General features: G+C 54.7%; 8 protein-coding genes across 8 annotated transcripts; 6 read left to right on the plus strand and 2 right to left on the minus strand.

The window, feature by feature from the left end:
• Positions 1-209: 209 nt before the first annotated feature.
• Positions 210-1083, plus strand: K452DRAFT_232970 (uncharacterized protein; the record flags this gene model as incomplete). Its single annotated transcript, XM_033537272.1, has 2 exons — positions 210-566; positions 631-1083. 2 exons carry the CDS (start codon positions 210-212, stop codon positions 1081-1083), a joined length of 810 nt encoding a protein of 269 aa, XP_033394782.1.
• Positions 1084-1815: 732 nt separating this feature from the next.
• Positions 1816-2824, plus strand: K452DRAFT_80501 (uncharacterized protein). The gene is made up of 2 exons (XM_033547170.1): positions 1816-1817; positions 1938-2824. Exon 2 carries the CDS (start codon positions 2089-2091, stop codon positions 2563-2565), a length of 477 nt encoding a protein of 158 aa, XP_033394783.1. The 5' UTR covers positions 1816-1817; positions 1938-2088; the 3' UTR covers positions 2566-2824.
• Positions 2825-2863: 39 nt separating this feature from the next.
• K452DRAFT_360802 (uncharacterized protein) lies at positions 2864-4411 on the plus strand. The gene is made up of 2 exons (XM_033546372.1): positions 2864-3224; positions 3363-4411. Exons 1-2 carry the CDS (start codon positions 3123-3125, stop codon positions 4065-4067), a joined length of 807 nt encoding a protein of 268 aa, XP_033394784.1. The 5' UTR covers positions 2864-3122; the 3' UTR covers positions 4068-4411.
• Positions 4412-4987: 576 nt separating this feature from the next.
• Positions 4988-8658, minus strand: K452DRAFT_320697 (uncharacterized protein; the record flags this gene model as incomplete). Its single annotated transcript, XM_033544345.1, has 2 exons — positions 4988-8524; positions 8610-8658. The coding sequence occupies 2 exons, from the start codon at positions 8656-8658 to the stop codon at positions 5058-5060; spliced, it is 3516 nt and encodes a 1171-aa protein (XP_033394785.1). The 3' UTR covers positions 4988-5057.
• A 1130-nt stretch (positions 8659-9788) lies between these two features.
• Positions 9789-12513, plus strand: K452DRAFT_276074 (uncharacterized protein). The gene is made up of 4 exons (XM_033539262.1): positions 9789-10042; positions 10100-10774; positions 10827-12006; positions 12061-12513. The coding sequence occupies exons 1-4, from the start codon at positions 10006-10008 to the stop codon at positions 12281-12283; spliced, it is 2115 nt and encodes a 704-aa protein (XP_033394786.1). The 5' UTR covers positions 9789-10005; the 3' UTR covers positions 12284-12513.
• Positions 12514-12744: 231 nt separating this feature from the next.
• Positions 12745-14426, plus strand: K452DRAFT_276075 (uncharacterized protein). Its single transcript, XM_033539263.1, has 3 exons — positions 12745-13379; positions 13436-13598; positions 13687-14426. Exons 1-3 carry the CDS (start codon positions 12816-12818, stop codon positions 14223-14225), a joined length of 1266 nt encoding a protein of 421 aa, XP_033394787.1. The 5' UTR covers positions 12745-12815; the 3' UTR covers positions 14226-14426.
• Positions 14427-14495: 69 nt separating this feature from the next.
• Positions 14496-16039, plus strand: K452DRAFT_255173 (uncharacterized protein). The gene is made up of 3 exons (XM_033538347.1): positions 14496-14770; positions 14832-15719; positions 15778-16039. Exons 1-3 carry the CDS (start codon positions 14761-14763, stop codon positions 15912-15914), a joined length of 1035 nt encoding a protein of 344 aa, XP_033394788.1. The 5' UTR covers positions 14496-14760; the 3' UTR covers positions 15915-16039.
• Positions 16040-16615: 576 nt separating this feature from the next.
• Positions 16616-21927, minus strand: K452DRAFT_233289 (uncharacterized protein; the record flags this gene model as incomplete). Its single annotated transcript, XM_033537294.1, has 4 exons — positions 16616-17323; positions 17393-17656; positions 17711-18370; positions 18421-21927. 4 exons carry the CDS (start codon positions 21925-21927, stop codon positions 16616-16618), a joined length of 5139 nt encoding a protein of 1712 aa, XP_033394789.1.
• Positions 21928-22273: the final 346 nt, after the last annotated feature.

A 22273-nucleotide genomic window follows, 5' to 3' on the forward strand; every position in this document is an offset into this window, starting at 1 on the left:
CTCCATCGTTCTGGCTTTGTCCCGATATGTTGATGGCCCCCAACAACAACTGTTCCTAGCTCATGGGAGCTCCATTCATGGAGACAAGGCATGCTGCACTGTGCATAAAGCCACGATTCGCACATTCCTCAAGACCAAATAATTAGTACCTCACCATCCACCGTTTCGTGCGCACCTCGAAGCAATTCCTACAAGCGCTACCTATCGATATGTCGCAACGACCCAGTGGACTCATCGCCAACAAAGGCATTGAGCTGCTGACTTTCGAAACGCCGAACGGACACAAGGCATCGATAATGCTGGAAGAGCTGAAGGAGAAGTACGGGCTGGAGTACACGTTCCAGAGCATCAACATCTTGCAGGGTATCCAGAAAGAGCCGTGGTTCACCAAGCTGGGGCCGAATGGCCGTGTCCCGCTCATCGTGGACCACGACAACGAAGGCTTCGCGGTACAGGAGGGCGCGAGCATCTTGAGCTACCTGACACGGCATTACGACCCCGAGAAGGAGTTTACGTTTGAGGATGCCAATGATCTGTCAAGAATGGAGCAGTGGGTTGCGTGGCAGGTAGGCTTCTGCCAAATAATTCATCAATAAGAGTCCAAGAGGGATGTCGACTTACAAGTACCAGCACGGTGGCATCGGACCTACGCAAGGTCAAGCCCATCACTACTACCGCTTTGCCAAAGAGTACGTCCCTTACGCCATGCAGCGTTACGTCGGGGAGACTGAGCGGCTGTATGGCGTCCTGGATTCGCAACTCAAGGACCGTGACTTCATCGTCGGGCCCGAACGCGGCAAATACAGTATTGCGGACATTGCCAACTTCAGCTGGGTCAACGTATCGTATCTCGCGGGCGTGGACGTGAAGCAGTTTCCGAATGTGGAGCGGTGGTGGAAGTGCGTGAACGAGCGGCCGGCAGTACAGAGGGGCACGGCGGTGCCCCACCCGAGCGAGTATGTGAACAAGAGGTATCTGGAGAGATTGGAGGAGGACCCGGAGTTCAAGAAGCAGGAGGACCAACTGAAGGAGGCGTGCAGGAAGGCGAAAGAGCAATATGGATACAAATATAGCTCACCATAAGCGCTGGAGTTTTAGATGTATAGAACAAGTATAGCTATTCAAGAGGATCTCCCGGTTTCCCCGGCGCCCGGCTTTCTGGCACAAAGCGCTTTGACGACCTAGCTAAGAATAGTAGCTTCCTCGCGCGCTTCATCGGATATCGGAATCGGCGGCAGAGCAGCCTACAGTGCGAACGACCAATGGACCAGAGGTTGGTGTGGGGAGAACCGTTTCTGGTGCAAACTCGCGGCTGAAACACAGCGCGACGTGAAACGCGGATGCGCAGCCGGGTCATGGCTGAGACGCAGCCGCCAGCGCGGAAGGCTGTCAACCAATGGCGCGACGGGCGGCAGGGATTTCTCGGGCGGGACGAGTGGAGACAAGGGTCCACGACTGGTTCTGGCGTCACTCCCAGCGATAACGACACACGATGGTGGTGGATGGAATGTGAGGGCGCCGAGGCATGGCATGCGTGCATACGTTGCCTCGCGCCTTCCACGCCATGGGGTACAAGATAAAGCCGGTCGCCGCTGCGGTTACCTTTTTCCTCCAGATTCATTCATCCATCGTCCTTCCTTCAACCACGCCGGAGATCTGTGATCCCGACGCTTTGTCTGCTTTGTATCGGTTGTTCTAATACTTCTTTGTCTCTTGCTTCTAATTCAGCGCTTGTCCCCAGACAAAGGCCTTGTTTAGAGAGACTGTCTCAGCAAGGATAAAAAGCCGCCTGACTCCGCCGTTTGCACTGCAGTAAAGTAAGCTCCATTCCTCGACAACAGCCACCCGCAAGAATCGTGAGAAGTACAGGATACTCTCCGCCACCCCCTTGCGTCATCTCTCCCAACCCCCATTCCACAGAATACTGACATGGCCAGTCTGTTCACACTCTTTAAAATCGGAAAAACCGCACACAAATCCTACAAGCGTTATCAACAGCGCAAGCAACCCAACCAGCCTTTTCCTCAGACCCTACGCTCTACTCCTTGTCACGCAAACTCCATCCAAACCCCCCAGCGATCCGGTACCATGGAGAAGCTTCAGCAACACTCGCACAGCGGTGGCGCTTATGCCGCCCTCGCCCGCATCTCTTGGCGCTTCCTCCAATTCGTCATGGCCCTTACGGTCATTGGACTTTATGGTGTCGACTTGCAAAATGCCAGCAAAGCGCACATCCATGCCGATGGCAAGTGGGTCTATGCCGTGGTCCTAGGCGGCATCTCATGCCTAATTACAATCGTGTATCTCATCCCTCAGATACCGTCATTGAAACTGGCGCTTTTCGTTGATTGGGTCGCCTTCATCTTGTGGCTGGCCCTCTTCGGCCTGTTTGGCAAGATGTACATCGGCGAGAAAGTTGAGGGCGACTCCGGGATCCAGCGCATGAAGAACGCCGTATGGGTCGACTTGGTTAATATGGTCCTCTGGTTCATTTCGGCTACGTATGCCTCGCTGTGGACTTTCTATAACCGCAGGGGGGTGGACGTCAGTCGCTCTGAAGTCTAAAAACCTTAACCTAAGCATCGGCTGCAGGCAACTGATAAAAGGATGAGGGCCAATGAGGGGCGACTTCGGACTGGCTTTCACTGAGGGAGCTAGTCGCTGCACTTGATTTTGTCTATGTACTTAATAGCGTTTTCCTTTTTCCTCCTGTATGCTCACGACACACGATACGATACCATGCTGCAAAGAGAGGACTTTGTTCTCTTTTCTTTTAGCGACCATAGCGAAGCATAGCGACTGAATTGACTTTTTCTTTTGAATCTTTTGAATATTTGCTCGTGATAGACTGATCTCAGGACATGTGCCTGGGTCTAGCCCTTTCTCCACTAGTGCGGCTAACCGCATCGGTGGGCAGCCTCCCCGCAATCTGCTCACCGCCCGGCTCGGACCCTGGCCAGGCACCGAGGGGCACCCTGGGCCTGGCACACAAGATGGCAGGTGCACAGGTGTTCTTTTCTGAGGACACGAACGCCCACTTCGTTTTCCTCTCTGTCCTCCTCTCTCTCACACTCTCTCGCACTCTCTTCCTCCCCCCTTGAAGCACCATCACTCTGTCCACCATGGCCCAGGCAGCGACCATCATTCCCCCCTTGAACCAGCGGCCCGTCAAGGGTACCATCTGTCTCTTCGACGTTGACGGCACGCTCACGCCAGCAAGACGGGTAAGCACACCCCTCCCCTGGCGCGCCGACAGGCTCGACCAGCTTTGACAGCGGCAACCGCATGCAACCCGCGTCACGTCTTGAGCGCGCCTTGGAACCCCACAGAAACGAGCCCCACGCTGACGGTCCAACGTACAGGATGCCTCGCCGGAGATGCTGCAGCTGCTGTCGGAGCTGCGCCACAAGGTCGCGATCGGTTTCGTAGGCGGCTCGGACCTGGTCAAGCAGCAAGAGCAGCTGGGCACGACGGCCATCAACGTTAGCACGCTGTTCGACTTCTGCTTCGCCGAGAACGGCCTGACGGCGATCCGCATGGGTGTGCCGCTCGCGTCGCACAGCTTCATCAAGTGGATTGGCGAGGACAAGTACAAGGAGCTGGCCAACTTCTGTCTGCACTACATTGCGGACCTGGACCTCCCGGTCAAGCGCGGTACCTTCATCGAGTTCCGCAACGGCATGGTCAACATCTCGCCCATTGGCCGTAACGCGTCGGTCGAGGAGCGCAACGAGTTTGAGCGCTTTGACAAGGTGCACAAGATCCGCGAGACGTTTGTCGGAAAGCTGAGGGAGCGCTTCTCGGACTTGGGCCTTACGTTCAGCATCGGTGGCCAGATCTCCTTCGATGTCTTCCCCAAGGGCTGGGACAAGACGTACTGCCTGCAGCACATTGAGAACGAGAAGAACCTCCCCGACGGCGTCGAGTACACCACCATCCACTTCTTCGGCGACAAGACGTACCAGGGCGGCAACGACTACGAGATCTACGAGGACCCCAGGACTATTGGCCACAGCGTCAAGAACCCGGAGGAGACAATGGTGGAGCTGAAGAAGCTGTTCTTCTAGATGCGGACGGTTGTCAGTGGAAGGGGATAAGGACAGGGAGGTTGGGACAAAGGGCGTTGCTGGCGCGGAGGCCGCGACCACGAGTGACGAAAACATCGGGTTTCCGGATTAAGTAAAGACTTGGGCATAATATCGGCGTACGCGGGAATCGAGACCGTGTTGTAGGAAGACCTCAATGGATCAAGGATGAGCGAGTATTTGAAATATGTGTGCAATGGTTCTGCGTGGCATGTATGCTTGATCAGCACGGCTCGGTGCGGTGTGTGTGTGTGTGTGTGTCCTGATGGCCAGACAGGGACAAACTTAATTGAAGAAGTACATAATTTCTCAATGCGGTTCAGGCCAGAGGCTCGTCATGGCAGGGATATTGATATTGATGATAGTGGAGTGAGTAACCCAGCGTACAGTCAAACACTAACGATGAGCATGCCGCTGTGTGACAAGCTGAGGGATCGTGAACAGAGCTGAATACAACCAAAGCTAGTCAATCTTCCGACTGTTAATGCTTATCGGCGCTGACTGTTTTACGACGATTCCTCTCCATAACGGCAGAGGTATGCGAAAGGCTGTGCAAGCTCTAGCTGCATACACGCACAAATGCTTTACCACGGGGCGGAATATATGATCAGCTCAATGTTGGAGCCGGGTTTGACTGACTGTATGGTCGACGTAGAGAGAAAGACGGAGGAGGGATAAAGGCACACAGTGCACAGCGTTCGAAGTTGTTTGTTTGGCGATTGGTTTTTATTTCGATAAACTGAACTAGCAAAACGAACGCACTGAATCAGGCCTTACTGGGCATCGCCCTCCACCCGCCATACGCAAAACCTTTTGGAAAGAAGCAAATGAGAAGCAGAGAAAGCAGTCAGAGAGAAAGCAAAAAGAACATTGAACATGGAGCAAAGAGGTCAACTGTCAATCGCCAAACCGTAATCACCCAAGCTCAAGGCCACCGCCATGACGACCGTCAAATGCGTGCCCCAGTCAAAATCAATCAAGAAGGCTAGGAATAAGGTCAGGTGGGCCAGGGCGGAAGGTATCCCTGTACTTCCGACGACCTCCTGCACCATCAACAGGGCCGACCATTGTGTTCTTGGAAAATCCATATTGACGAACAGGTGAAGGAGTGCCGGTGCTACCAACCGTTGCGTATGCCGTGCGGCTACGCTCTTCCACCAAACGCTGTTGCTTTTCGTAGTTATCATTGGCTTGGCGCACAGCTTCACGATCATGCTGCTTAGAACCCCCGTTGGCGAAATTATTCCATTTCACCGAATCGGATCCAGAACTGCTAGACCCAGGCCGTTGACGCTCAGGTGACGGGTTGAGGTTGGTCTGGTTGAGGTTGGCTCCGGGGCGAATTAGAGAGCCTGTAGTCTTGGGACACAAGGTGCAGTGGCAGCTCTCGTCGCTGCATATTCCGGCGCATTTGTGACCGCATCTGAGGACCTTGGGGCAAGAGAGAGCACAAGTAATGCTACTGTGAGGGTATGGGTGGCACCTGACAGGACATGGATGGCCGCAGGGGAGACGTTCGTGGCACTTGATCTCACAACCGCCACTGACGAGCGCGAAATCATCGGGAGCCTCGATATAAGTCATCCTGCCATGTGTATGGCACTTCAGTGGTAGATGGAAGCCTATGCGCATTGTAGGGCCTTCCTTTGGCAGGTGGCCTCCCTTCCCGGCCAAGAGGGTGATGACTTCGGCCCAGGTCTTGCTCTCACATGCAAGCTGTTCGCCGTTGCCAAAGAGGTAAAATCCGCGTTTGGCCCGTGAAAGTGCAACACAGACACGATTGTCGACGCCCAGGAAGCCAATGTGGCCGAACTGGTTGCTTCGAACAAGTGACAAGAGGATGATTTCGTTTTCCTCGCCTTGATAGGAGTCTACCGTTACGACATTGAAACGTGAACGCGAGGAGCCGAGCGTGGGATGATCGAGCAATTTCCGTAGAATCAATTTGCGTTGGCCATTGTAGAAGGTTAGGACGGTGATACTATCCACTGGATGGCCGTTGAGGTACAGATGGTTGAAGAATTCGGCAATCATTTCAGCCTCCATAGCGTTACAAGAGGACATCTGATTGTCCTTGGATTCCGGCCATGAATGGGTAAAGAAGAATGAGTCGCATCCCACGCCTGTAACCGATGGTAGTTTCCTTTCCTTGACGGACGAGTGATCAGAGATGAGGTCGCCGTAAATAGGTCTAAGAAGACGTCTAATCTCAGGAATCATACGTCTTTGGCGACGTAGAGTATCGAACTCAACGTTGTTCTTGATAAGACGCTCGAAAAGCGACACATTAAGATTGTAAGGGGCGTCTTCGTAATCCTTGACTTGGCAACGAGGTCGGAGTTGTTGATGATCACCTACTAGAATAAGGTGTTCCAGCGAGGGGACACATGTCGCAATAACGAGAGCTTCCAACGTCTCAGCAGCCTCTTCAATAAGAACAATCTTCGGCTTGAGGCTTGAGATAAGAGCACGGTACTTGCTGAAGCCCGTCGTTGTCATCCCGATAATCTTCTGGGTTTTCAGAAGAAGGTGGTCCTCTTCCCAACGGCCAGCTAGCCTCTTTTCAGCAGTATCTTGGTACTTCCGGACTTCCAACCGAAAAGATTTCAGAATTTCCTCTTTGAAACGTTTGAGAAAGAAGTTGTACACTGCCCCGCGAAGCTTTGGGTTGATGTCCCAGAGGTTCTGCTTCTCGGACAGCAGCGCCTGGATCTCGGTCTCTGTGATGGACGGGGCGCCTCTGGAAGCAACTTTTCCAACATATCTGCATCCAAGATGGAAATGATTGCCCTTGAGCCTCTCGATTTCGTCTTCCTCTCTGATAGCATTTTCGGCCTCAATTTCTTTCAACTGTTCAAACTCGAGATCGGCTTCTTCGTACTCAAAGAAGTTGTCTTCAGGCGTGCCGTGGTCCACCTTGACCCACGAGTTCTTCCCGAGCCATTCCACCATAGGCTCGTTGCTTGTTTGCTCCGGGTTTTGCTGCACCCAATCAGTGTCACCCTTCTCAAGTGACTCGTATTGTTCGATTGTCAGTAGTCTCTTGTCAAGAAGCATCTTATGATCGAGAAACTCCTTGTCCGCTGACATCGGTTCGAGTATGGCACGCATAGTCTTCTCCAGGTCCCGCATGCGTTTCAAGGATGGTCCCTTCAGCCCAAAGGCAACAGCAGGAACGGACTGAGAACTCTTAAGTTCAAACAATGTTCGCTTCTTGATGATGCCCTGGTCTTTGGAACGTCCACCAAGCCGGGCGAATTCAGACTCATATTCAGCTACGTGGCGGAGGAGTTGATCCAATGCGTGGTTGGTTTGACAAGCTACTATGATTGGAGGATCTCCCATTGTCATGTTGCCAAGAATCGTCCTCAAAGCGACAACAGAAACGTGAGTTTTACCTGTACCGGGAGGACCTTGAATAATAGCCAACTGCTTTGTGAGGATCCTCCGCAAAGCATACTGTTGTGTCTTATCTAGTTCCGTCGGAGGATCTTCAGGCCAGGCCTGTAGGATATCCACGTTCTTGAAGCTTTCAGAAGGTAGAGATGCTGAGCCCTTGTCGGTATTCGGGCTGGGTTGTGCGGCAAATGCTGAACTCATGTCGATGCGTGGGTTCATTTGCATGTACTGAGGAGAGTCGACTTGTCGCTGAAGACTGATGAGATGCTTAGACAACAGCAACGGAGAGTGTTCCCTCATTGTCTTCTGGAGAGCTCGCAGTGTGTATCGACTGGCCTCAAAGAAGCTGGCCCTATCTTCAACCATGATCCATGACTGAGCAGGGTCAATCGCAAATTCTTCCGGGCGCGCGAAGAATAGATCGATTTCGGGTGGCGACTGGTCCACGCCATCGCTTAAAGGCCTAGCTGCCACAACTGCCATGGTGCATTGGGTTCTGAATTGATCTTCCTCTGTGGTCAGGGCAACCAGAGATCCAGTAATCAGACGTTTCGACTGCTCCCAGTGCACGCGTTTGCCTGAGCGAGCCAAGGAAAAAGAAACCCGGACAGCAACTCCACGTGGAGAGAATGTTAGCTTCTTGATGTGCACATTCTCGTATATTCCAACAGTCGTGCCGTATTCGTCTTCTCTTCCCCACGGTTTGTTGCGGACTCTTCCCACAGTCTCCCGAAGTGAGCGCAACACATCTTCTCTAAGTAACTCGTAATGAGCTTCAAGGTAATCTTCCTTTGAAGACCAAGGTCCATCGATGTTGTTCACCGGAACCGACACAGTGCATTCCTCGGGAGCTCCTCGAGTGAAAAGCTCCATATTGGTGTCGAGGATCTCTTCGGACGTAGGGATTTCTGCCTTTGACATCCAAGTGTTAGGTTGAGCTTGATGGCGGGCATCATCCATATATTGGCGGATAGCGCTGGGGGCCGTCAGGCGCGAGGGCTGTGGAGAAGGTGAGCTTCGGTTCAGGGTCATATCCGTAGCTGCATCATGTCATCAGTAAAGCATGTCGGACTGTAGGTGAGGGAAGCGTGGTGACATGTAACGGGAGCGTCGCGCAGTGCTTACCTCCATCATCCCAATCAGGAATGAGAAGCCCTTGGGCTTGCTGGGCCATATTGCAATGGTTGGACTGTGTATGGCTGAGATGTGGAGAGTTGAGACGGGAGCAATGGTTGATTTTGGGCTTAGGTGTCATGTTGATTGAGCTAGAGATTTGTGTTTGAAAGCGGAATTACCATTGGGGCGTCAGTTATCAGCAACGCAATTGCCTGATGTGTTGTTAGCGAAGTGATGAAGTGAAGGTGAGGTTGGTGAGTCGTGCCTCAAAACAAATGCAGAGTCGGTGACTCGACGCGGGTCAGAGTATCAACAGCAGAGCAGAGCATTGGGTATAGTGCAGATGCATAATAGCAATGGTAAAGAGTACACTGTGACTTACGCCGTACAAAAGTTCTGTTCAACTCTATGTTGAGTTGAGTCCGGTCGAAAGTAGATGGTGGTGCTGTTGCTTGGCGACGGGAGGTGTTGAAGAGACGGGAGCTTTTAGAACCTGAGACGAACTTAAAATGGCAGGCACCGCGCAAGCATCGCAAGACAAGAGGCCCGCGACTGCCTTAAACTAATATGGATGACCTAGGTCGTTTGATGGCAGGCAAACTGGAAATGTAGCTTGACAGTCGGGGGAAACAAAGCAATTGTGATATAGGTAGGCACGTCTCAATTCCGAAGCTGTGAAAGAGATTCAAAAGACAAGAAGTAAAGAGGACATGGCGCTGGGCAGAAAGTACCTAAGGTCCGAATGGAGGGCACTTTCCAAAAGAGACAGTAGCACACCTGGGACCTGCACACATTTCTGGAAAGACCAAGCCTAACGTTTTGTTTATATTGTCTCGCCCATCAGGCTGCTGTACTAATGCTGTTCGGTGCATACCTACCTACTGTACAAAGCATGCGTGCATATGTCGCCCTCAGCTGGGTCAGACGGCTAGCTGCAGACACAAGACGTGCGCGATGTCTGATTGTCATTGTCTCCGTTGCTAGTTAGTTGGTATTTGCCAAATCTGCGTTTCTAAGCGGTGTGAGGCATGAGACACGGCGTCGCAGACGTGTGAGCGTGCGGGATTGAAGCAGAGCTGCAGTCGGCCGCGCGGGGCTTGGCAAGCACGGCGGCCTGGCGGCCCGACAAGCCAAGCGGAGCCTCTTGCTCACCGCCTTCGCCATCCCCGACCTCATCCACCGATAGCTACGAAGGGCAGGGGTGGGCCATTCTTCTTTTGACCAAGCTCCGCTGCTATTAGCGTACTCTAATACTCTTATATTGCTGGACCGAGGCTCTCTGAACCATAAACGCGCGTGCATATCCGGACACGCTGATATCCGTTCAAACAAACGACAATCCCCGCATCGCGCAACCCGCAATCAGAGCACATCTTAAAGCGCGTTTGATGCGCGTTCGCGCAACATGGTGAGCTTCGAGGATGACGATGAAAATGGCTCCGGTATGCCCAAATATACTGTATCTGTATTCTTGGACTGATTTTTTCGCTTCTTATAAGATGCTGGCTCTGAGAACGACGTCGACGAGACGATGGAGGACATAGACGATGCCGATGCTGATGCGGATGCCGACGCGGATGCAGATGCGGATGCGGATGCGGATGCGGATGCCGACGCCGATGCCGACGATGCGGAGGAAGAGGGGGATTTGGATGCCGAAGGAGACAATGATGATGATGAGGGAGAAAACGAAGAGGACGACGAGGAGCAGGATGATACACCAGACTCTCCTTCACGCGCCCAGTCATCCGGGAGGCCGCCAACTTCGTCTACACTGCAGAATGGTACAGCTGCCACTCAAGCTCTCTCAGATGCATCGCGCGCACATCCAACTATTCGTCTGGCTTCAGCCTCTCCTCACCGGTCAACTACCCCTTCAGGAGGTTCTCTTCCCCTCCGCCCCCAGGTAAGGCCCGAGGCCCTTACGGCTCCCGTGTACGACATCGTGCCCACGATTGCGGCGCCTCACAGTACTTCTATCAATGCGATCACTGCTACGCCAGACATGAAATGGGTCTTCAGCGGAGGCGCAGACGGATACATCAGAAAGTTCAATTGGGTGGACACTGCAAACGGAAAGCTCATGCTCACTGTTGCGCAAAGGCATCCGTTCGTGGACAGTGTTACAAAAGCTGGCGTTCTGCTCAGCTACTGGGAGAATGAAGAGAGTTCAGGTATATAAGTTGATAAAGACTCAGGGTTTTCTGAATGCTGACCAACGTACAGACAGGACTCCTCCTTCTACAAACGATGATACCCTAGCTCTGTCCCCCGTCTACTCACTGGCCGTGCATCACCAAGGCCTTTGGTTGTTATCTGGGACAGAGTCTGGATCCATAAATCTCCAGTCTGTTCGCCACCAAGAAGGGCACCGGATCACTTCTCTTCGCAAACATACTTCCGCAGTATCGGTATTAAGCCTGGCACAGGACGAGAAATCCGTTTTATCTGGTAGCTGGGACAAGACGATCAATGACTGGGACCTAAATAACGGTCAAGTAAGGCGCCGCTTCGAGACTGCTGCGGGGCAGATCTCTGCCATCGAGCCCCGTCCTCTGTCTTCGCTTCCAGTGCCTGAGGAGTCAGGGATTCCGCAGTCTTCAAATGGGACCTTCAGCTCAAATAATGATGCAAGACCTCTTCCGAACGGCATCCTACCAAACGGTGTACCCCCCGCGGGACAGGATGAAGATGCGCCCGGTGCCGAGAACGACTCACTGTTTGGGGACAATGATCACGACTCGTTGTTCGGAGGCAATGGTGACGCAGCAGCCACTGCTCCGTCAGGCGGTGATTTTGGTGACGACGAGGACGATGAATTCTCAAGGGCAATTGCAAACGAGATGAACAGGCAGGCTGAAGAGCAAGATGCAGAAGGAGATATTGACATGACGGACTCGGGCGGCCCAGTCCAGCCACTCGAGCAAGCGGGAGACAACGACGTCGGTATGCAGCCGGCGAGCAATGGCGCCTACTCAGGATCCGGCACACTCGATGGAAATGTTGAGCCTCAGCCCGCCGCCCTCACTAACGGGTTGCCACATTCAGAAGAAGGCTCATCATCAGGAGCTGCTTCTAAAGAACCCCCTTCAAAAGATGATGCCCCACCTTCTTCGGATACCACTTTCTTGGACGCCTGCCATGATGGTACACTGCGTGTCTGGGACCGCAGACAACAAAACCCCATAGCACGCATTGTCCCTCCGCGAGGAATTCCGCCATGGTGTATGAATGCATGTTGGTCACCAGACGGAAATTTCATCTATGCTGGACGGCGAAACGGTACAGTCGACGAGTATAGTTTGCACAAGGGCCTCCGCGAGCCTTCACGAACTTTCAAATTTCCTTCTGTCAGCGGTGCAGTGAGCGCAGTTCGAGCCATGCCTAACGGCAAACACCTTGTCTGGTATGTCATTTTCCCACTGGCTGGCTCTTTGGTTCTTCTAACAATTTTAATCAGTGCTTCCTATGATATCCTGCGGCTTTACGACCTCAAGGAACAAGAAGGCCCAAGGCACTCGGCTGTCCCTTATCTTATTGTTCCCGGTCATAGAACAGGCGTGATTTCGCAGCTGTACATCGATCCGACATGCACGTTCATGATATCAACCGGAGGCAACCGTGGCTGGGAGGGTGGCTCAACAGAGGTGTTACTCGGGTACGAAATCGGTATCACTAAATAAGTGCGATGTTCTGTTATTTGGTAGACAGGCGCATGTCGGTTCGCTGGCTTGCTACGTTGGCTGTTGCGCCGGCATTGGACGATACGAGGGACGCGGCATATACCCAGGCGTTGTTCACGGGAGGCGTTGAATCTAAAAATTGGGGTGTATGCAGACATTTTGTGGCACATGTTGTAGGTATATCTACCTACCTAGTTGCTTTTACAGTAAAATCCTATTCTCCATCGGATGTCTTCTTCTTCTTCCTCTTCTTCCGCTCTACACTCGAAAAAGTGATTACCTTTCCCCGCCAGTTGTCACACACACACGGTCCACCACAAGCATTCCACCCACTTATTCCACATGGCATGTCAATGACGTCCACGTTGCCCCTGTCGTTTGCGGCCGCCGAAATTCAGCCGCCGTGGCATCATGGCGCGCCGAAGTCGACCGATCCCCCGCCCTCCCCCACCATGAGTCAAAATCTCAGCAACGACACACCCCCGTGTTTTGCTGCATCCCCGCCATTGATCTCTCCTTCACTGGCGCAACCATGACCACGACCGTCGTATGCGGCGCGCAATGGGGCGACGAGGGCAAAGGCAAGCTCGTCGACATCCTTTGCTCCGACGCTGAGTTGTGCTGCCGCGCTCAGGGCGGCAACAACGCCGGTCACACCATCGTCGCCAACGGCATCACCTACGACTTCCACATCCTTCCCTCCGGTCTCGTCAACCCCAAGTGCACCAACCTCGTTGGCTCCGGCTGCGTCGTTCACGTCCCCTCGTTCTTCAAGGAGCTCGAAGCTCTCGAGAAGCACGGGCTCGACACCAAGGACCGCATCTTCATCTCGGACCGCGCGCATGTCGTCTTCGACCTCCACCAGCTCGTCGATGGCCTTGAGGAAGTTGAGCTGGGCTCCGGCCTCATCGGCACCACCAAGAAGGGCATTGGCCCAACTTACAGCACCAAGATGTCCCGTAGCGGTGTGCGCGTATGCGACATTTTCGACCAAGAGAAACTGGAGTTGAAGATGCGCAGGCTAGCGGCAGGCTTCCAGAAGCGCTACGGTGACCTGCTGAAGTATGATGTGGATGACGAGATCAGACGCTACAAGGTTCGCTGGGTCGGATGACATTGGACAGGGGAGAGATGCTGACGGTTTAAAAACAGGAGTACAGCGAGCGCCTGAGGCCTTTCGTCATCGACCAGGTTCCGCTGCTCAAGTCGGCCAAGCAGGGCAAGAGGAACATCCTTGTCGAGGGCGCCAACGCGCTCATGCTCGATATCGATGCCGGCTCCTACCCCTTCGTTACGTCCTCCAACACCGGTCTCGGTAAGCCCTTCCCCTACCCTTCCAGATGCAGCGATTGTCAACGGCATCGATAGTACTGTATGCGCAGCTGCAGGGCTAATATGCGCAGGCGGCGTTCTGACCGGCCTTCCTCTGGGCTGGCGGGCGATACACGAGGTGGTCGGCGTGGTGAAGGCGTACACGACGCGTGTGGGCAGCGGGCCCTTCCCGACGGAACAGCTGAACGCAGAGGGCGAGAAGCTCCAGGTCGTTGGACGCGAGTTTGGCGTGACGACGGGACGCAAGCGGCGCTGCGGCTGGCTCGACCTTGTCGTCGTGCGCTACAGCCACGATGTCAACGACTACACCGCCATGAACCTGACCAAGCTCGATATTCTTGACGACTTTGAGACAATCAAGGTCGCGACGGCGTACCGCTACAAGGGCGAGACGCTTGAGTCGTTCCCGGCAAACCTCGACATCCTTGACCACGTCGAGGTTGTCTACAAGGAGTTCCCGGGCTGGAAGACCAGCACTACCGGCGCCAAGACCTTTGAGCAGCTCCCCGAGAACGCGCGCAAGTACATTGAGTTTATCGAGGAGTTCACGGGCATCAAGGTCAAGTACATTGGCACTGGCCCTGCCAGGGAGGCCATGATCATCAGGTAAGCAAGCGAGTGAGGGTTGTGGTGTAAAGAGCATGGGTTTCTGTATAGACGGAGGGAGTGTATTTTTGCATCAAGGCAGAGGACTAGTCAGGCCAGGGCCGGCATTTGCATCGGGCGGGGTTTCTCTCCTGATATAGAACCGAATAGAGTGTTAGTTGTAGATGGATAGGTGGATGGATGTGACTGGCTGACCGGCCCGACCATTTCTCCCGGCGCGTGGTGGTGCAATGGCGGGAGTTGCGAGACGCTCCGCAACTCACCTCTCGTGCCTCTTCTGCTTTTGGAATGTCATGATGCCTTTGATGAAGTGACGAATCTCTTAACTCTTCTCACCGCCCTCGAACAGCTGCGCGACGCCCTTCCATTTCCACCGCCCCTCTTGCCGTTTCAGGAGCATTGGAGCTTCTTCCGCGACACCGACCACCACCATCTTTCTGAGCCCAATCCTCGCATTCACATCTCTCCACAAATCTCATCCCCAAAGCCGCTTTCGACCTTCTCTCAACACTCACATCCCAACCATCTCCGCAAGCACAATGGCCACCGGTATGTCCGTTCCTTCCGCTGTCATCCGAAGTCTCAAGACCCTGACCTCGAAGCTGCGCAGAGACGACCAAAGTCGTGCCGCTCACCTGCCACGGGCACTCGCGCCCCATCACGCACATCTCCTTCTCATCCGTCGTCGATGATGACCAGTTCTACCTGATCAGCGCGTGCAAGGACAACAACCCGATGCTGCGGGACGGCGTGACGGGCGACTGGATTGGCACCTTCATCGGGCACAAGGGCGCCGTATGGCAGGCGCGGCTGTCGTCGGACGCGACGCTGGCGGCGACGGGGTCGGCCGACTTCAGCGCAAAGGTGTGGGACACGCACACGGGCGAGGCGCTGCACACGCTGCAGCACAACCACATTGTGCGCGCCGTGGCGTTCCCGGCCCAGGCCCGCCCCCAGATCCTCGCCACCGGCGGCGCCGAGAAGAAACTCCGCATCTTCGACCTCTCGCGCAGTAGCGGCAGCGGCAGCAACAGCTCGGCCTCTTCGCCCACGGGCACTGGCGCGGGCGCTGACGCTGCTGCGGCGGCCCCGAGCTACGAGATCGGCCCCGGTGTTCATGAGGGCACGATCCGCTCGATCGTCTGGGCCAATGACTTGAACGTGCTCATCACCGCGTCCGAGGATAAGAAGATCCGGTGGTGGGACTTGCGCACGCGCAGCACGATTGGCGAATACGCCGTCAACGGCACAGTGGGCAGCTGCGAGCTCGAGAACCTGGGAGTGGACGGCAGCCAAGGCGGCGGCGTGCTGAGCGTTGCGGCTGGCAAAAGCGCCTACTTCTTCGATGGGCGCCAGCCCGCAACTCTGATCAAGCAGGTCGAGACGCCGTACGAGCTCGCCAGCGTCGCGCTGCACGCCGGACAGGGCAAGTTTGTCACTGGCAGCTCCGGTGACACGTGGGTGCGCGTGTGGGACTTCAACGAAGGCAACGAGCTTGGTGAGTCGGAATTTACTGCTTTCCCAACCAACTGACACTTACTGACATCCCCGCGCAGAGATGGGCAAGGGTCACCACGGCCCCATCTGGACGACCAGCTTCTCCCCCGACGGCAAGCTCTACGCGACCGGCAGCGAAGACGGCACCATCAAGTTGTGGAAGTTCACCACGGGCCCGTACGGCCTCTGGAGGTAAAGAGGGGGGAAAGAACCAAGAAGGAAAAAGAGGAAGACCACCCCTGGATGGACATGCATGCATATATAGAGCGCTTAGGCAGCACGCACAAGCACACACAATTGATACCCCTCCCATTTCGCGGCTTATGTGGAAAAAATATCTCGAAGCTCTTTTGTTAACTGACTGACTGACTGCCTTGTCACTCATGCACACACCATCAATACAGGAAGTCTAAACCAAGGCAAGTTGTCCGACAAATTTACAGACACGCCTAGACAGTAGCCTCTGTCACCGACCTGCCAGGCAAAACAAACAGACACGTAGGCAAAGGCAAATGCAGTTGAGTGATTTTGCCGCGAGAAAAGAGAAGACGCACCGCGCCACATACATAGTTCGAAGCACGAGAGCTCTCAGGTATCATCAAAGCGAGATAAAAAGGTGTGAGGTGGGGGGGAAGAAATGGCCGGAGAGATCCAAGTGACGAAGAAGAAGAACAACAAGAAAAAAGGAAGCGTGAAGAAAAGCAAGAAGATGATGATGTCCGCCACGCCATGCTGTCGCTGCCACCGTCGCCGCCCCACGTCATCACTGAGATACCGGTCCCCTTTTTTTGTTTTCTTTTCCTTCCTCCAAGCTGCTCCTCGTCCTCCTACTACTCCTTCGCCCCTCCTACATTACATCTCTCCATATCACTAACCGGCCAGCCAACCAGTCACCCCCTAATCATGCTGTCCCTCATTAAGCAACAACTCGACCACGATCTGGCAGCGCTCGTATCTCGGATGCTGCAGCGCGAGCTTGACAGTGCGGCCACCGACGCCCGACGCACCCATGCCCATAACGCCACCATGGGGCGCGCCGACGTAGCCGCCCTGGCCGCCGTGCGCGTAGCCCGCCCACTGGCCGCCCAGCCCCAGCCCGTCGTCCAGGCACTTGACGTCGCGGCCGGGGATGACCTGGCGCAGGCGCCCGTTCTGCGCGTTGCGGATCTCGACGAAGTCTGGGTCGAAGAGCAGCACGTACGGCCCGTACAGCGCGGCCGCCTTGGCTTTGCCCACGAATTCCATGATCACGCTGCGCGATACCTCGCCGTGCTTGTTGACGTAGACGGCGCATTCTTCGTAGCAGAGCAGGAACTCGGCGTCGCTTAGGCGGAACATGCCTAGTGGGTCGAGCCCTTGCAGCCGGCTGGCTATCGTGGCTACGTGCTGCTGCTTCAGGTCTGGCACACTCCACGGCTGCTTCTTGTCGAGCGTCAAGACTTCGAAGCCCTTGGATGTGCTGATGGCCAATGAGCTATGGAATAAGTTCAGGCCATAGCACTCAGTTGGGATGTAGAAGTCGTCGTATTCGCGGAAGAATTCGGTGCGCCCGCTACGGAAGAAGCCACGCTTCTTTTCTGCCTTTTGGAAAACGGGCTCAAGGACCTGAAAAAAGACCTTGTTAGCAAAATGGCAGGTTTGTGCAATGGATAGAGTTGACGACTATTGACGTACCTTGAAAGTCGAGCTCAGACCCTCCCTCTTCTTGTAGAAGACCAGCGTCCGATCCTTCATCTTGCCTGTAGCAAAGAAACCCACATCTCTTGCACCAGACAACTTTTGTGGTGCCTTTCTTGCAGAATCGTTAGCTGGCGGGACTCCACCGACCGGGCAAACCATGTCAAGATGGTAGGCAATGAGAGCCTTGTCAGATATAAGCAGAAACATGCTAAACTCCTCCAAAACGGCGATCTGCGTCACTTTTACGACGGGAATAGCCTGATCAACGAAGTTAGCACAAATCCCCTGTACGGGGGAGGAATCAATACATACCCTCAACCAACCCCTTGGGTTGTCCGTCTCAGAGATGTACACGCCAAAATCCGTACCCACGGCCACCATTGGCTTGCCATAAGGCTGCATGAAAGTTGTTGCGCAGTTGACCTTGGCTCTGCAAATAGGTCCCGGGCGGCCAGTGTTCGCATAGCGAGTTTCGACCTCATCGATAGCCCGATCGAGAGGAGTGCCCTCGATCGTGATACTTTGCGAGCCCACCGCCGCGCCCTCGTAGGAAAAGGCGGAGTCAGCCATGACACTCAACCTGAAAGGTTCAGCATTCTGCGCGTACAAAGACGCGGCATGCTTGGTTTTGGCCTCGAGGATCTTTTGACACCATTCCTGACGGTTCTGCGCGCTCGGGGCGAAGAGCGTGTATACCTCTTTACCAAGGTGCTTGATGCGGAAGGGGTACATAATTTTTTCATCTTTGGCTTCCAGAACAGTCGAAGTGATCATAGTGGCAGCTGAAGACCCGGTATTCGTGTGAGACAGAGGCACAGCAGCCGGACTGGCAGCATTTGAGCCAGAGCGCAGTCGAGAATCTGGGGTTCCAGCGCTCCTAGTTACACCGGCTGCAGTAACGCCCTTCACGGATGACCTGACCACAGGATCATCATTGCTGCTCTCCAAAACGAGCAAATCCATGGGGATAGGCTACGACTTCATTAGTTTTTAAGCTCATAAACCATAGCTTGATGACTTACAAGTCTCGACACATCGTATCTTTCCTGCTTAGGACCCCCTTCGTGCTCTCTGTGGTGGACCGTCTTTGCCAGCACCAGGTAATGGTCGAAAAGCAGGGCATGCGTCTCCAGCCAGGTGTAGCGAGTGCCGCCCATCCGCTGGAGATCGCCCTTGAAGATGAGCTCGCGTCCCAAGTGGTTCAGGTTCAGCTCCACGCGCTGCATGCCCGGGCGTAGGATGAGCTTGGACTGAAGATCGGTCAAGTCTACCTTTCGGGACATCTCGGCGACGCGCGCATCACATTCCAACGTAACGGCCTTGATTTCGTCGATGGCCACCTGTAGATTTTTCTTTTCCGGATCGTCGATTATGCTCCTCTTGTGCGCTGTCTGGAGCAGAAGGCCAATATGTTGCAATCTGGTGATGGGATTTTTGAGGTAGTGATCCCATGCAAGTTTGTTGGACGCCTTGTTCGAGCGAACCTGCTCCAAGAAGCTGCTGAAGAGAATGTTGCGCTCGGATTCTTGTCTGATCAAGAACGACGCATAAGGGAAAGATCCGGCGTATTCGATATAAGCATGACGTGCTTTTCTGATCCACTCGCGGAAAATGTCACTGAATCCCTTGACAACTGGTGCGTGCTCCATCTCCCTGTACTTGAGTTGTGGAAGCAGATGGTCTTGGTCTGCCTGTATTACTCCATCTATCTTTCCGAAAACGTCTCGCAGGAAAGCTTTGAGCTTTTTCGGAGAAATGATGGGGGGCTGCTGCCTTGACAGCGCGTCACGGTACAACACGCGAAGAATGTTGAGTTGCTCCATGTAGTTGTCCTCGGTCTGGACGATCTCGTGCAAGATGTTTTGTCGTTCCACTTCTTTTTTGTTCATGCTGCCAACAAATTCTGCTGTTAAGCCGTGGAAAGTAGCCCAGTCGACATTGGATTTGACAGAAGGCGTGGCGTGAAGATCAATCTTCTTCACCGTCCTCTGACAGTGGTATGAATAACAACGTCCAGTGCTTTGGTCGTCATGCAATCTCGGTGCGTAACAACCGGCTTGAGTCAACTGATAAAGCACACCAGAAGTTGTCGCGGGCGTGAACTTCAACCATTCCTCGACGTGTTCAAGCGTTCCTACTTTGAACATCTCAGCCACCACCTGGGTGCTCAATGCTTCGGCATCCGCGGTGTTCATGTTGGGGACCTTGTGTATAAACAAGGCCACCAGCCCATCGAAGATGGAATGCTCTCTCAAATCGGTCTCTCCCTCAGTCATCATGCGCAACCACTCGATGATAGAGCTCAGAGCCCATGGTTCTATGCATTTCGCGAAGTCCTTCTTATCCAACTTGGCCGGGTTGAAACGTTTTCCAGCTGGAAGAGACGGCAGATCCAAAGCAATAGTGCTAGCACTTGCCGGTGTCGACGTCTCCACAGCGATATCCTTCTCATATAATGCAGACGTCCTGGCTTGAGCGTTACGCAACCGGCGTTCTTCTGCGTCCGTCTTTGATCTGATAGGTGGCACTGCTTGTGGGGTCTCTCTTTGGTTGATCAAAGATGTGGATCGTGGGACATGACCGCCGACCGGGGTGACCATAGCATCTGGACCTTGCGGGTACGTCACACGGTTCGCTTGATAGTTCCATGGTGGCTGTGTCTGTGCGAACCTCTCTCCGCCAGGAGTAGGCGGCAGGGGACGAGAATGCGCAGCGGACATCCCAGGATGGTAGAACATGTCGGGTGGCTCACCAGGAGCCGGAGCATTGGGTTCCATCAGGCTGGATTCATCGCCCTCATCATAGCTCAAGCGACGCCTCTGGGTCGTCGGTTCAGCAAACCCTCCAGTTCCGAATGTGTCCACTCTTGCGGTGCTGGAGAACGGTGGGAATGGATGAATAGGATCGTAAGCATCCGTTTCACTGGTATCGCCTGACTTGCGCAAGGATCCCGAGGAAGATATGGTGTGGGACTGGCTTTCTGACCTGTTGAGGCTTGTGTGACCACTCGCAAGCTCTGCCGGATCACCGCCGTAGGAAAAGCTTGGCTCATAGCCCATGCCGTACGCACTGAGGTCAATGCCAGCAAGTGAGTCGTCCTTGTCGTCATCATCTTCCATCTCTAACGGCTCTTGATGCTCCGGGGGTTGCGGAGTTGGGCGAATAGTGCTATAGCTGCTGAAAAGGCCGGATCCACCGTTTGCTCTGCGCTCTTCCTCGTCCGCCATCTGCATAGCCGCCAATCCGGCCGCAGCTTCAACATCGCTCTCATCGCTGTAGTCATAACCGCCTACTCTTCGTGGCGGAGACAAACTGCCATTTGTCGCAGCTACTTCGCCTCCTGCCAAAGAAGCGTAGAATGGCGGTTCGTTGCCGTTGGCAGAAGTCTGGTTGTCATACGAGTTTTCAACATCTATCCGTGGATTTTGTTGATGTCTGGGGGAGCCAGCATGCATGACTGCATTTTCGATTTCATCGTATAGTTCGTCCGTGGCTCCCGAGTCTTCAAACGGGGTGCCATTGCCGTTGGGTCTTCCAAAATATTCTTCTTCGGCCTCGGGTGGCGGAGGCGGAAGCGGACGCGACGACGTGGTATCAGACCGTCTCGGAGCATGTTGCGGAGGAGGTGGTCCGGGGGTAGGAGGAAGTGGATTAGGTGAGACCATAGGTGAGGCATATTGCATCTCGTCTGGGTAGTATTCTTGTACACGATTTTCTGGGGGCGATGGCAAAGGATTATTGTATCGGGAATTCATGTCTCCTCCAACCGGCCACTGGGTGTATCTGCTGTTGATCGAAGAATGCCGGGACATCTCAGCTTGCCAGTCCGCGGGCAGCGCCATGCCAGCGCTGTGGGGTGGCATAGGAAGAGGCGATTGTGATGGAGGTGCATGCCCAGGACGCGCCGGCAGAGGGGCTGAACCAGTGGGTGGAGGATAAACCGGAGAACTTATGCTGGCCCTATGCCCATACCCAGACTGTGCACGGGACGGGGAATATTGCCCTTGCTGGGGAACCGATGGAGACGGAAAAGATACTTGCTGCGGGGTTGCAGGAAACGGCGAGGTGGGCGTAAAGTTAGCCGCCTGGTACCCATAACGCCGCGTGTCGCTGCGCACAAGGCCGCCGCCGTTATCGGAGTATGCAGCTGGATTGTATGGTTGATGGGAGGAGGTGGGGGTGTATTGCGTGCGGTTCAAGCCGCCATACGACTGAGGGTTGGGGATCTGGACGGGCGCGGCGTAGGCTCTTGGGTCGTAGGTGGGCTGCGAGGGAGAAGCGGGCGTTTGGTATTGCGCGGCGTAGTCGGGCGCGGAGGGCATTTCCAGAGGCGGGTTTTCCTCAGCCATGAACAACTCGTCCTGCTGGCGCACAGCAAGGCTGCCCCGCCTGCCCGGCCCTCCTCCCTGGGCATATGTGCCGTTGCCTCTCATGAGGCCCGCTTCGTCTCCGGCGTCGAAGCTGGGGTGGCGGTAGTGCTGGTGGGAGCTCGAGGGCCGGTAGTACTGGCCGTTCTGGTAGTATGACATGGTGTCGGATATGCGATTATATTACAGTATGTCTGGTCGTGAAGTCATTCAGCACGCCTTGGTGATCGTCGGGCGGGTCGTCGAAAGATGATGGGCAAGGCCGTCCACATGGGCGCTCCGGTCGTCGCGCCGCGAGAGCCGGACGGTGGGCAGCGATGCGGGTGAAAGGGGGCAATGGCGTCAAGGGAGGGCGCTGCCAGAGCTACCTGTCGTTGCGATTGTGTGGGGTGTTGCGCGGTCGCAGGCGCGGCGGAGGAACGCTGGCGGCGCAGGCTGGCGACGACGGGCGATCGGGGAGATTGCGGTGCCAAATGAGGCCCGAGAGCACGACCGTATAGCAAGCTCG

Source organism: Aplosporella prunicola (assembly GCF_010093885.1).
Source record: "Aplosporella prunicola CBS 121167 unplaced genomic scaffold K452scaffold_21, whole genome shotgun sequence".
Lineage (NCBI taxonomy): Eukaryota > Fungi > Ascomycota > Dothideomycetes > Botryosphaeriales > Aplosporellaceae > Aplosporella > Aplosporella prunicola.

Bases quoted from the DNA above. Each gene is read 5' to 3' on its own strand.
- K452DRAFT_360802 (XM_033546372.1), top strand. From the start codon at position 3,123: ATGGCCCAGGCAGCGACCATCATTCCCCCCTTGAACCAGCGGCCCGTC. The intron at 3,225-3,362 runs GTAAGCACACCC...TCCAACGTACAG, and splicing joins CGCTCACGCCAGCAAGACGG to GATGCCTCGCCGGAGATGCT.
- K452DRAFT_276075 (XM_033539263.1), top strand. From the start codon at position 12,816: ATGACCACGACCGTCGTATGCGGCGCGCAATGGGGCGACGAGGGCAAA. The intron at 13,380-13,435 runs GTTCGCTGGGTC...GTTTAAAAACAG, and splicing joins ACGAGATCAGACGCTACAAG to GAGTACAGCGAGCGCCTGAG. The intron at 13,599-13,686 runs GTAAGCCCTTCC...TAATATGCGCAG, and splicing joins GTCCTCCAACACCGGTCTCG to GCGGCGTTCTGACCGGCCTT.
- K452DRAFT_80501 (XM_033547170.1), top strand. From the start codon at position 2,089: ATGGAGAAGCTTCAGCAACACTCGCACAGCGGTGGCGCTTATGCCGCC.
- K452DRAFT_276074 (XM_033539262.1), top strand. From the start codon at position 10,006: ATGGTGAGCTTCGAGGATGACGATGAAAATGGCTCCG. The intron at 10,775-10,826 runs GTATATAAGTTG...ACCAACGTACAG, and splicing joins GGAGAATGAAGAGAGTTCAG to ACAGGACTCCTCCTTCTACA. The intron at 12,007-12,060 runs GTATGTCATTTT...AATTTTAATCAG, and splicing joins AACGGCAAACACCTTGTCTG to TGCTTCCTATGATATCCTGC.
- K452DRAFT_255173 (XM_033538347.1), top strand. The intron at 15,720-15,777 runs GTGAGTCGGAAT...ATCCCCGCGCAG, and splicing joins CAACGAAGGCAACGAGCTTG to AGATGGGCAAGGGTCACCAC.